Source organism: Artemia franciscana, chromosome 2 (genome assembly GCF_032884065.1).
Source record: "Artemia franciscana chromosome 2, ASM3288406v1, whole genome shotgun sequence".
Taxonomy (NCBI): domain Eukaryota; kingdom Metazoa; phylum Arthropoda; class Branchiopoda; order Anostraca; family Artemiidae; genus Artemia; species Artemia franciscana.
Genome location: NC_088864.1, coordinates 5,302,838 through 5,316,935, shown reverse-complemented (window position 1 = coordinate 5,316,935; position 14,098 = coordinate 5,302,838). Strand labels below are relative to the sequence as shown.

General features: G+C 36.2%; 1 protein-coding gene across 1 annotated transcript in view; it reads left to right on the top strand.

The window, feature by feature from the left end:
* The window catches only part of LOC136036346 (mitogen-activated protein kinase kinase kinase 15-like), an 87,596-nt gene that overhangs the window by 52,705 nt on the left and 20,793 nt on the right, over positions 1-14,098 (top strand). Inside the window, exons 10-12 of the mRNA XM_065718500.1 lie at positions 8,095-8,282; positions 9,690-9,861; positions 12,159-12,292. Of these exons, the coding sequence (XP_065574572.1) occupies positions 8,095-8,282; positions 9,690-9,861; positions 12,159-12,292 (494 nt within the window). The remainder of the gene's footprint in view (positions 1-8,094; positions 8,283-9,689; positions 9,862-12,158; positions 12,293-14,098) is intronic.

The following is a 14,098-nucleotide window of genomic DNA, read 5'->3' as shown; positions in this document are numbered from 1 at the left end:
GTTTAACTCAAATCGGATTCGGGGACATAGGGGGCTTGAGGGGGAAAACAGAAATCTTGGAAATTGGAAATCTTGGAAACTCTTAGAGTAGAGAGATGGGGATGAAACTTGATGGGAAGAATAAGCACAGTCTATACATACGTGATTGACATATTTGGAACGGATCCGTTCTCTTTGGGGGAGCAGGGGGTTGCTAATTGGGAAAAATTAGAAATATTGAGGCATTTTGAACTTAAGAACGGGTGACCGGATCTTAATGAAATTTAATTTTTCGAAGAAACTCAGGTCTCAGAGCTCTTTTTTCAAATCCCGACCAGATCTGTTGACATTGGAGGGAGTGGGAGGGGGAAACCGGAAATCTTGGAAAACGCTTAGAGTGGAGAAATCGGGATGAAACTTGTTGGGTAGAGTAAGCAAATGTCGTAGATACGGGATTGACGTAACCGTACTGGATCCGCTCTCCTTGGGGGAGTTAGGGGGTGGTGTTCAGTGCTTTGGCGAGTTTGGTGCTTCTGGATGTGCTAGGACGATGAAAATTGGTAGGCGTGTCAGGGAGCAGCACAAATTGACCATATAGGGGGCTGATCGGATCTTAATGAGTGGGTGATCGGATCTTAATGAATTTTGATATTTAGAAGGACCTCGTGACTCAGAGCTCTTATTTTAATCCCGACCGGCGTTAAGTCTCTGATTTTTCTTTTAAATCTTTAAATGGCTAGTAGGGTGGGGCGTTTTTCAAAACCAATGATTATATATTATATACAATTAAATACAATTCGGTAAATGCTCTTTTTTAGTTTTGATATTGTTCTTTATCGTCATCTGAAGGTCCAGGCTCGAAAAAATCCATGGGTTGAATTCAAAAGTTAATGAATGGCTAGTAGGGAGGGATGTTTTTAAAAATAACGTTTATATATATGATATAAAATCACATGCAATTTGGTAAATGCTCTTTTTTAGTTCTAATATTGTTCTTTACCTCTTTCTGAAGGTCCATATTAAAAAATATCCTACGGATTGAATTCAAAATTTCAAGAATGGATACGGGCGTAAAGACGGGCGTTTTTAAAACTAAAGATGATATACATACCATTTGGTAACTAAAGGGATTGTAAATGTCTTTTGATAAACTAAAACTGTATGAAAAACAGACCCCGTCCAATAAGCATACGACAAAAATACATAGATTGCGAACTTTCTGTTTATTGCAATCCTCATCAAAATTATTTTTATTAAACATGTTGATCGATCAACTTCACTCTATGTAATAGTAATAACTTTGGACGAATTCTCATTCCTTTATATCAAATACTTGGCAAGTAATGTATTTCACCGGAAGCTGAGATAACTTACGCATAGCGCTAGGAAAAAATATTCTAATCAGAATGCAGTGTTTCCAGGAAACGTTCTTATCTGAATGACCAGACGCGAGGAATTGGTAACTTCATTTGGCTGTAGTATATTCCCTATATGTGTTATAGGAATGGTAGGATATGTGTGCTGTAAGAATGATGGGATATGTGTGTGCAGCATTTGTTCAGGGTATACTGCGAGGAAGGTTACTAAAGGAAGAAGTAATTCAATATTACTGAACTCAATTTAATTATTAGTGCTGTTTGTTGTTACAGAATACGGTTTGGGCATGTTCCTTAATATAGAATGAGTAGTTAATAGAGCCACCTTTGAATCCATAAAAATTACCTTGGAGGAAGTAAGACTAGATAAATATTCTCAGACATGGAATGCCTATTTGCTCAGGGATTTACAGATAGTCGTAGAGATAAAGAGAATCGAAAAATCAAAGTTACTCAGAAAGGATGTTCGCAGGATGGGGGGAGGGTTTAAGTTCCGTTTATATGTAAATCCTGGTCAGCAATAATTCGTACAGGAATTCAGATATAGCCAGGCATATACAGACGATCTAGTATCCCTATTGAGAGGGAAACATATAAGGACCCTGTTAGAGTTGGAAATGAATATGCTGCATGAAATCTAAATATGGTCACAGAAACATAAACTACGTTTAGCTCCTGAAAAGGGTGAAGTAGTAGTATTCACCAAAAAAAGGAAATGGCAAGTTCCCTTTGCTTTTAAAATGTATGATCATCCGCTACCCATGAAGAAACAGGTGAAATGCCTAGGAGTGGTAATTGATCATCAACTGAATTGGAAAGCTCACTGTTTAAAAAAAAAAGTCAGGTTGTCAGTTTTTCAAAAAGTCAGTTTTGAATACATCCAGAAGTTGTTTGTTCGAACCTTAATTTACTTAACAAGCAAATTAAATTCCTTAATTTGTTAACAAAGACTTAATTTACTCTAAAACTACTAACAATAGTTAGTAGTCCCTCTTCTACCCAAAATAAAAAACAGTTTATTAAAACATCCACTTATAAGTTATTGAATGGCTGAATTAACCTTTCTTGTAGTAGAGCCTCGTCCTCTGAAATGGCCTGACTTAGGTTGGTCCTCATAGTGCTTGTTGTATTTCAGGTCTCCAGCCCTCTCTGGTGACGGTCCGTTTTTTAAGTTGAAATTAGATAGAGCTTAAATGCTTTTAAAGAACAGTTATTGTTGACATTCTTCATTTTTGTTTTTTATACAAAACAAGGGAAAAAAGACTTAATCATGCATTTGTTAAACTACTTCAAATCGCACATTATATACGTATTTTATATTCTGCGCCATTATTACTTCAGAAACAGCCAAACTCTGATCATAGGACTGGTCGTGTGGAATGTATTTAATTTTTTTTTCTAAATATGTTTTGCATATACACCGAATGTATGCCGTTAAAGTGAAATATAAATCAAATTTAGATATTATACTAAGTAAAGCTATGCAAACAAAAGTTTCTTTTTTATAACAGCTCTAAGATGTGGAGTTGAATTTTGGAAAAAAATTATATATATATAAACTTGAAAGAAAAACATCGGGAACAGTTTTTATCCGTTCTATTTTATCCGATCTCTGCCTGATGACTAGTTTTGAATATCCAAAGGGTATTTTTTTTAAAGAGAAATCTTTCTTAATCCCTTTTGGGCAGTTTAATATAAGTAAGTAAGTAAGTACTTTTATTACCCGACAATTCACTGGAATTACATCGGAGTACGAGTGGAAAAACAAAAGAAAATCACACTACGAACATAACCATAAGTAAACACACACTATGTACATTAACAAAACTACTGACACATGATAGCTAGCCGCGGGTTCGTCCTTCCCTTAGCCTTTTCAAGGAAATTCTCTACGACCCGGTCAATACAAACTTTTGGATCGAACACTCCGTAATTACGCATAACATACGAGTTCCTCGTCCACGGAGGAAGTCTCAGAAGGAACTTCGCGAATCGGAAAAACAGAACTCTTACTTTTGTACACTGGGCGGACGACAAATAATTCCAAAAAGGTGCTATATAAAGTACATGTGGGAGAGCAATGACATTATACAGCGACGCAAGAAACCTACGGCAGAATCGATGTCTGTTATCAATAATTGATCCCTAAGCAATCCGGATTTTCGCCTCTACGTGTCGTACAAGCAATGTTCCTGTCGAGTAGAGGCTTCGACCGATTGGTAAACCAAGGTAGGTAATGCTATCACATGGCTTAACAGCTGAATCACCTAAAGGAATTTCTTTCTCATAATATCGCGCGTTGAAGAACAGTATGGCTGATTTAGACACATTAAATGATAAACCTATTTTATTATATGCCCTACTCAAAACATCAAAATTCTTCGATAGTCGATCGGCAGACCTGTTCAAATTAAGTAGGTCGTCAGCATACGTTATCAACGAAACATCGATCCCTTTTGAAACACAAGACGTAGCTACCTGGGCTTGTGCCGGCAGAACGCTATTGTTATACAAAGTCGGAGACACAACTGAGCCTTGCCTGACCCCTTTACGAACTGGTACAACAACTGATTCAGCCGGACTTGAGGGTATTTTAATTTGCGCTCTAAGATTATTATACATATAATACACAACTCTGACAATACAAAGATTTAGCCCTTGTTTATAAGCTTCTAAAAGGATCTGCGCATGCACCGACGAGTCAAACGCCCGGTTTACATCAAAAGAACTAATAACTACTGGGTCACCCGTTGCCTCAGAATCAGACAGAATAGCAGCAAGGGCGAACAGAGCATCAGCACAACCAAGACCTACTGTAAAGCCAAACTGGTAGTTTGGCATTTGGCAACAGTTTCTAACAATCGGCAATATAAGCATTTCAAAAAGCTTACATATAACTGGCGACACAGTATTTGGGCGATAGGAGGATTATATATTAGCTGGCTTCCCTTTTTTCAGGTTGGGTGTAAGTTGTCCTCTACAGGAAACATCGGGCATAATACCGACTACGAATATGATCTGGTACAATAATGTTAACATTTCGTAAAAAAGACGAGTACCAGTCACAAGATGAAGTGCACACAAACCGTCAACTCCGCGCGTTTTTTTCTTTTTCAACTTAAAGGCATTTGGAGTTACATCTGAAACAGTTACGTTAAAGTCCGGAAGACTCGAATCCGATAGCACCGACTCAAGTTGCTTGATATATGGCCTTGCTAAGCTGGGATCTGTGGCACTAAATTCGCTCGTAAAGTAGGCTCGCCACTCGTTTGGGTCACAAGGCATGGACTTAGGCGTTTCTTAGCGGTCTTTCACGCAATCTTGCCATAGACGACTTGGATCGTTGATTATTCTCTCGGTAAATTCATGTTTCACATTTGTACGATGCTGCTTGAGGGCTTTCTCAAATTTACGTTTTGTGTGTACACGGAGACAATTCAACACACCGGATTTTGGGCGACCGCCATCCCTTCATACTGAGAACCAAAACTTAGCATCTTGACACGCTTTCACTGGCTCTCGATTCTTTGAGAACCCAGGGATTTCAGTATGTTTACGAATTTTCCTAACATGAATACCAGCCTTTTCTGCGGTTAGTAGTACATGGGTGGTTTCAGCACAAAAGCTATTGACCTGTATTTTAGTTTCTTGGACATTCCTTTGCACGTTGGCTTGTGGGAGATTATATGGTACATTGATCTTCTGCAGGGTCTTGTCGAGCACTGTCTGATAAAGAGGGAAGTCGGCCTTTAACCAATCTTTTATTTTGTACCACTATGAAGAACTTCATAGTCCTCCTTAGGACTATGTGTGTATTCCTCCTTAGGAATACACACATTAACACATGCTTCAATGGGGATATGATCGGTAGAGTGACTTCCCATTAGCACGCTAACTGTGCCACTCACGTTTAATGTGCATGCGACATGGTCTATATTTGAGACTGAACCACTAGTGTGTACGAAAGTAAAATCATTGTCTTTTGGAAGCACACGATACCGATTTTCCAGTGTGCTTTGGATCAATTGGGACCGAGGAGACGAGTCGTCGGCTAGATCACAGTTGTAGTCTCAGATTGTAACACATTCCAGTTTGGACATAGTTTTGAGGTACTTTGCAAGAGCACGCACTGCCTTTGGAAATCGGTTATCTGATTCTTCGTCGCTGTAGTTTGTGGGGAGGTAGGCATTGACGATCACAAGATTCGCAGCTCTTATAACCATAAAGTTTTCAGCTGTATGAAGACTCTCAGAATCAACTGCAGAGCTACATACGATCGCTAGTCCACCTGAGGTTCTTCCACGTTGACGAGACTTATTGTCTCGAAATAAAATGGCCTTGCCATTTTATAAAAAAACTCAAAATAAAATTTATGATTGTCTGAAAACTTGAGCAGGCTGAGACTATCACTTGTCAGCAGATGTTCTTGGATGCATAGAATATTGCCTCGCCGACATAATTCTTCAATTAAGGAGAATATGTTAGACACACCTCCGTTCATGTTCCATGACACGATTTTAGTACTTGCATGCTGTTCATTCATCGGAGCGTTTTTGCTTTCCAATTTGCTTTTTCATCTCAGAACATTGGAACGACTGACAGGTATGTTTTGTCGATTTACATGCTGCACAGCCAATTGGATTCGTGCAGGGGGTATTAGCATTTGACGTATGGCCTAGGACACCGCAACGGGGACAAACCTGGGGAGCGGAACACGCTGCTGAAACATGACCGAATTTCTGGCAGTTATAGCATCGTTTTGGAAGGTACACAAATTCTTCAATCGGAAACGTTCAAACTCAAGTTTTGGCGGACTTTTCATGGCCAGACCTAGCTGAATGCGGGAAGAAAAGTACAACTTATAGGTTCGACTTCTACCACACTGCTCTGCCCTTTCGCAACCTGAAACGCAATTTTTCACCTTATCGGCATCATATGTAGTCGGAATGTTTTTGATCACACCTATAAAAACTGGGGATTTCACCCTAGCTTCTGCACTTTGCAACTTCTGGTTGATAGAAGAGGCAATGCTGTTTGCCTTGACCTTCGTTTTAACTACAAGCCGCCATTCAGATCGACCTCTTTTCAATTCAACATCATCGACTGACAGGTCTTCTCCAAACATACTCATCAAAAATTGTTTTCATTCCTCTGGCGTGGTAGTGGGAGGCGGGTTCTTTAGATCTACGGAATAGGGTAGTGGAGAAAGTCTATCTGGTGCAGGATTGGGTTGGTTTCCGTCACTTAAAGATTTGCCGCGAGGCCGCGGGATTGGAACTTGGTTGTAGCGCTCGAGAAAACCCGAGAGCTGCCGTCGCATTTCATTCACTGTCGATATAACACATGCGCCTACTTCTGCTCCACTGGCCGGTACTTCTTGAGGATCAAATATAACAAACTTGGGAAGTTCTATTCTTTCTTTAGCGCATCTTGCAAATAGCTTCGCAATACCCATTAAATTGTCCTCATCTTGGACGCAATTTCGTAAATTGATCACCAGTTTTGGCCTCCTTAGTCGACAATTCTTTGGTCTTTAAGATTGAGTCTCTATAAAAAAAACTCCACAGCTCGTTTCAAAATACTTCCTTCTTTATCCCGTTAGTCATTGAACGCGATATGTAGTTCAACACAGGATTTAGTATTATAATTTCCTCCATGTTTGAAGTAAGTTACTGAAATCACCTAGGAACAAGGGAAGCGTAAGGATCCCCTCACCTATTCTCCGCAATTTACGGGTAACTGAATACCGGCGGATGCAGTACTGCGCTTCCGGGAGGTTCATTCCCTTCTTCTGCTTGTTCTGAGAAAAATCAGCACCTTAATGAAATAGAAACAATGATGGCACTATATGACTTATTCTAGGAATTGGAGAAAATCTCTCAAATAAATTTAACTATACATCTATCATTAGAGAGTATAAATCAATTTGAAGATAACCTCAAAGCGATGTAATAGCCTTATCCCATTAACAGCAAACAAACCTGGTCCTGCTTATACTGGAGTCATGTCATAACCACCCATGCTGGTCTTTCACGAGAAACAGTTTTGGTTCGATCAAACTGCTTCGTTTGAAAGATTGGTATCTGCCACCTAGTGACGTAAGCCTTACTTCTGGAATTATTTCCAAAAACAACTACTCTAGAAATTTCCAGCTGATCCTTTTATTTTTCTTTCAGTGTTGTACTTGGCCATATTTCCCACTCGTTTTTAAAGCACGATCTTCTCAAACATTTTCTCCATCAACTCCTCCCGCTGATTGTATCTCTGTAACTTTGTCTAAAAAAAAATCCTTTTTTCCACTTTTCTGTATTTGAATTGCACGGTTTGAAGAGCACACTGTTTTTAAAGCAAAATTTGCAGTGCCACTAGTTACTTGAGCATATACAGCAAACCTGGTAATTAGATAATTACGATTTGCATGATTAGCCCATACCGCACATCATCCTCCAGAACGAATATTGCAATAAGATAAAGAACCAATATCCTTATCCTAAGCAACAACGCTCGTTCCTTGATTCCTTACCATCTGAATCAAAGACTAATGCCTTGAATTATTAAATTATATACTCTGATTAAATTTGAAGGGTTTTTAATTCTCATGGTGATTTATTAGATATTTTTAGATACATTTTTATCTGGCAAGACTGCAATATATTTATCAGGATAGTACGAGTATTGTGATCGTCAAAATCGTGTTTTAGCAAACAAAATATAGGTATTAATTGCACTCTTTAAACAGATTCTAATCATGGAACAGAGAAAGTTTGAATCGACCAAGATCTTTGTCCCTAGTCATGTCAACGTTAATCTTGGAGCTGAAGAAAAATCAATGGAGATTGTGAACTCGTGCTTGGATCATATGAAAGAAAAGAAATGTACGAGTCTGCACAATTGGTTGTTTTCCCCAGAAGAAATAAAAAGCTATTCGTAAGTATATCTTGTTAGATCATTGAGACTATTCACTAGGTGTAACCAAGGATTTCCTCCTGGATCCAAAAAAAGGCGTTCTTTTTATCAATGTATTTATTTCCCTTTAATTATTTTTGCCTATGGTCAGGAAGTGCATTTGTTGATAAACCAAGGTCTAATGTTACCCGTCTTGGATTTTGAAAATAAGACTCATTTATATAAATATGAAATATGTGGATATTGTACATTCCTCACAGTAAAGGTCTTGTAGCTAGACGAGCTGACTAGAACGGTTGTAACGCCAAGTTTGTCTGCATCTTGTCGTCGAAAATTACATTCATCAATAGGGTGTTATATCCGTTTGCTATTGGACAAATTCAGGCTAGTGATAATATGTAAAGTTTATATGTCTACACAGGTACAAGTTTGTACAAGCCTGAACAATTTGCTGTTTCTCCAGTAGAAATAAAAAGCTATTCATAAGTATATCTAGTTAGATCATTGAGACGATCCTCTAGATAGAACCAGTACTTATTCCCCCTGGCTCCAAAACGCAGCCTTGGTTTTTCAATCATTGTGTTTATTTTCCTTTAATTATTCTACCCTATTTTCAGGATATTTATTTTCCGCTAATTCAAAGCCTAGTGTTGCGAAGACGTAGTGTTAAGTCATCTAACATAAACTATACAAGAGAGGAAAGAGAGGGACAATGGTTTTTCGATTTTTCGACCGTTACTCACTACCGGGGTTTACCCGATGCGACATAAACAACTTTATTATCAAAAGTTTTTTTTTTCAATTACTTCTATTTGCGTTGAAAGGAGATATAGTATATTTTGAAATAATATATTGATGGAAAACCCACTATACTCTGTTATATAGATGAGAATATAATATTTATGAAGTAGATTTTTTCTAGAAACTTGACAAAAGTAAAGATCGTATGTTAAAAGGTGGTAAGGTGAAACAAAAATATTAATTATCATCTAGCATCGCTCTTCAGCGTAAATCTAATTTAAAAAACAAGATGCCACAATGAAGAAAATGAATTTTTCATCATCCATTTAGAAAAATCCATTTGCAAATCTCTATTATTTATTTGTGCAACTTAAGTGTCTAGTGTCGCTTACGCTAGATACCAGTTCATAAACATGGGAATCAAGTTTGAGCATGCTCAAACGCCTTGAATTTTGAAAATAACTCATTTATATCAGTATAAAATATGTGAATACTGTATATTCCTTATAGCAAAGCTCTTGTAGCTAGACGAGCAACTGTACCCACAGGTCATGTCTGCTGAGCACCACAAGGATACCGGATGTATGTTATTTTTCTTCTTCTTCAACGTTGACAGACGAATTCTGTGAGACAAGGAGCTAAAATACAACTGTCAGAGAAGTGATAAGTCCACCTACTTTTTTTTAGGCTGTACAGGGGTGATGACCGATGCATGTTCTTGTATGTACATCATAATTCAGATGACTTTCAAATGTATTTTCCATCGTTCAACTGTCGACAAAGGTTTGTTGATTTGTTGCACCAATTGCGGAATGGTTTTGCTGATTTAGATGGTAACGACGAACCTGATGAATTTCAGGTATTGTTTTTATGTTTTATTTACCTAGCTTTGTGTTCTAGGACGACTGTTTAAAGTGAAAACTGGGAAAGAAGGTAGTCTGAAGTCCCTCCCAAGAAATTAGCACGTATGAGGCTTAAATTCCTCGCGGAATATTAGCACAGGGAGAGGTTTAAATTCTTTGTAGGAAATTATCTGAAGCCAAGGGAAGGGCGTATATGGCTACGTTCATCCTATTCCCTTCTGGTCGTACAAAACTGATAATTCCTAAAAAGAATATTTCTTTAAAGAAACTGCAAATTTTATTCTTTTTTTTCGTGTTTTCTACACGAAAAGCTCTATTTTTTTCGTGTTTTCCTAATACTCATCATAAAAGGTAAAAAAAAAAACTTGTTTATGAAAATATTTACATCTAAAAAAACTCTAAAACGTCAAGGAAACTCTATCAAATAATACAAGTTGTTTAGAAAGTTGTTTGAATTCTTAACTTTTCCAAAATGGAAAGACGTTAAAAGAATGGCTTTGAAATTTTCTTTGAAAAAATTTTCTATGAAAAAGGGTAAAGAATACCCTTTTCATAGAAAATTGGAACAAGTTACCCAGGTCCCTTACTGAGGACACTCTTCAAGAATTTCCGGCTACACTGCTCTTCTGAAATGCTAGGTTCTGAAAAACGGGTCACGTTTCTGCCCTCAAGAATGTTCGGGAAAGTTGTTTTTTGTTCTTTAGAACAAAATCTAATTGAACAAAATTAATTTAAAAATTTAAAAATAATTAATTAAAAAGTAACGAAATCTAATTAACAAAATTTTGCTACCCTTTTGCTTGAACTAAATCTAATCAAAAGGAATAAACATCATACTTTGGTTCATTACAATATTATGAGCTGAAAAAGGCCTTATGTTAATAATGATCATTATGATAACGATAATAAGAATAATAAAAAGTACATTTTATCATTTTTGAAAACACGCCTTTCGACTGAAATAATGAAGGGCGGGACTTTCACCAACAACTTTTCATTTGAAAAACAGTATTTTGATTTGAGAGGACATTTTGAAATATGGCTAGTGGAGTTAGAAGGGTAGAGATAAGGAATCAACTTCATTTTCTATTTTATTTAAGTAGCCGAGTTTTGACAATTGGAATAAAGTAAAAATAGTACCTGAATTGTGATCAATCGATTGGAAAGGCAGTTTGAATAGAATGTAGCTAGAGAAAAATTTAAAGGAATAGAAGAAAGGAATTTCTCGTCAAATATTGAAAATATTTCTAAAAAAAACAACAGCTGAAGCAATAAAAAATTGAACTTCAGCAAAGCCAAAGAAAAACAAGGGAAAGAGGCTTGGGGCTCGTAGAAAAATCTTTTGTCGCAGTTTAAAGAAGATTAAAAAAAAATCAGCGTAATTTAACTTTTCAAACTCAAACCAACCAAGAGGATAGAAGGGTGTGGTAGTTTAAAAAAATTGCTTAAGGAAAACCAAATGAAGAAATTTGTCTTTGGAAAGTAAGAAATATTTCATTATGACACTAACTTGTATCCTAGAGAGGTCTGACAATTAAAATTCTTCTATCCAATATCTTGTTCTCTTGCAACTTGCCAAGTTGAGTGGGGAAGATAAACTAGAACCTTAACTCCACCCCCACCCCCCGGCCTCCCGCCCCCATTGCAACTTGACCAAGTCTTCGCTTCAGAAATATTCAATGCGTAAAAGAGTAATTTTTCCTTTACTTTTATATTGCCTTTACTTTTCTTTGAAAAGCTTCTTTTTTGGGAAGTTTTTTTTTTAGTTTCAAAAAATTTTGAAGTCTTACCTTTTGTGAATGTCGTTACTTCAGCGTGATTGTGACCTGTTGTACGTTTGCTTACAAGAACCTATTGTATGTTTGTTTGCTTTGATTGTTTATTTAATTTCTGTTTGTTTTGGTTTTCATTTGTTCTTTAATAGTAATTTCTTGTTGTTTCTAGTTTGAATTTTAGCAGGTTTTTGTATCTGCTGATCTGAAGTTTAATATGGCCTTTACTTTTCTTTGAAAAACTTCTTTTTCGGGAAGTTTATTTTTTTAATTTCAAAAATTTTTGAAGTTTTACCTTTTGTGAATGCCCTTACTTCTCCTTGATTTGTTAAAGTAGTAATAAAACATTGAACTTATAAAAAACAATTATATTTTGTCCTGTCATGAAGAGTTCCTTTAAAACAAAGAAAAAACATTTTAGTTGAAGTTTCATATTCTACTACATATTAGCTCATATATACCGCAACCCCTTCCCCTCCGAGTTTGTATTTTTTCCGGGTTTAATTTTATCTTAATTTCAGTTTGAATACGAGTATGATGACCAAGGGAAAAGACATATTTTGGGGAAGGGAACATATGGTACTGTTTATGGGGCTCGTGACCTGAATACCCAAGTCAGTATCGCCGTTAAAGAAATACCAGAGAAAGATTCTGGGTAAGTTTTTTTTATTATGTCACAGTCATAGCATGAGCCGTTTTTAAACCCGGGGGCTGAGATATTTTAGATGATGATTTTCAGCAGAAATTTAGAGACGGCTATCCTCAAAGACAGCTGGATGGAAATAAAACAAATTAAATAAACATAAATCATTTCCTGATGATAAAAAGATAACGCATGAAAGATATATCGCTCTTTTTTTTGTCAACATTTATGCGCTGACTCTGATTAGAACGAAGTATCAATGTGTAAATAAAAATGATTAGTCAAGTTTGTCCCAATATACATTTTCGATTTTTTAATTATATTTTAACAACTGTCATAGTATAAGCTTTTTTCGTATTTAAGTCGAATAGCCCGCTTTTTATTCTGTTTTTATTTATTTTTTTCTCTTAAATTTGAAGATGTGTAACAGCTTCACACCTATCCAACTAATTATAACCTAACTAATTGCTTTGCTTATTCGGTGAAAATCATCTTTTTTCATGTCCTGGTTTTTGAACTACTTTAGCTGTGCTTGCTTTATGCATGTCAAAATAGTTACTGACTAGTTGTTTTAAGGTATGTGGTGTTAATTCATACGATTAAAAATGGAGTAATTTTCAGCGGCGTTTTCCAGTAATATCTTATGATCTAGAGCTATATCAAACAGATCATGGTAACGAACTGTAAGTAAGGAGTAACCTGGCTCAATAGCAACCGAAACTCCAAAAAACGGAATTTTGATACCCATAGATATATCAAAGAATTGGATTATTGTGCTGATTTCAGATATATAAATTTCATTAAGTTTAATTTTACCCATCATTAAATTTCCCTGAGAAAATTTCTCAGGGAAGGGGGGCTCTAACCTCCCTTCTTTCTGAGGGATGTTTTTGGACTAAGCCTACAATATAGGTGCTATGGGGTGACAGCTCTTCTCTTTTTGCAAAAATGGTTTAGATATATTGCAGAGACTAAATTCGTATGTTTACCTACACTGGGTGAAAGGAGCATTCCTAAACCAAGATGTATCTGAAGATGATACTGTAGAAATTATAACCCTAAAATTCATTTATGTAATTCAACCACTAAATTCTGAAGATAAAATTTTGACTAATATATTCATTGTGACAGTGAAGACCATAATAAATTGCTTAACACCAACTTTGCTGCTCCATAACACCTATTAAGAAAGGTTCTGATAGGAAGACTCTAAATTTATCCTGTTAGATAATGCAACAATAATTTTCCAGTGGAAAAGAACAAATTGCAGCCCATTTAGCTCCGACGTACAATAAGCTATTAGTTAATTTATTAGAATCCTATATAAATAGGAAACCACCGAGGCATCTTTTACTTTTATTGGACAGTCATAGATGCGTCTTTATTTATTTTTATTTTATCCGTTCTCATCAGCCTTTAGACTTAATCTCACGATCTTTAAGATTTTTCCCATAAGTCGTCGGTTGACTCCACTGTGAGTTTTCTTAACGGATTCCAGTCTCGTTATTCTTTTGTTTCTTTTTGTCCGTTCTCTTCAGCCTTTAGACTTTATTTGGTTAACCATTTAAGACGCCTCAGTATCTTTGAACATTGGCTTATTTTACTAAAATAATGTATAAAATTTATTATTTTCATGAAGCGTATTTAAAAATGTGTCCTTTTTTTCTTTTTAATTTAATCTTATAAATCTTCAAAATGTTGGTAGGTGGTAGTGGATTTAGAATTTTTGGAAAGGACTATAATTTTTTTTTAATCTTTCTTTGCTCTAAAGACTCATTTGAGATGGGGAAGTGTAAGATTTACCTAGGATTTCAATTT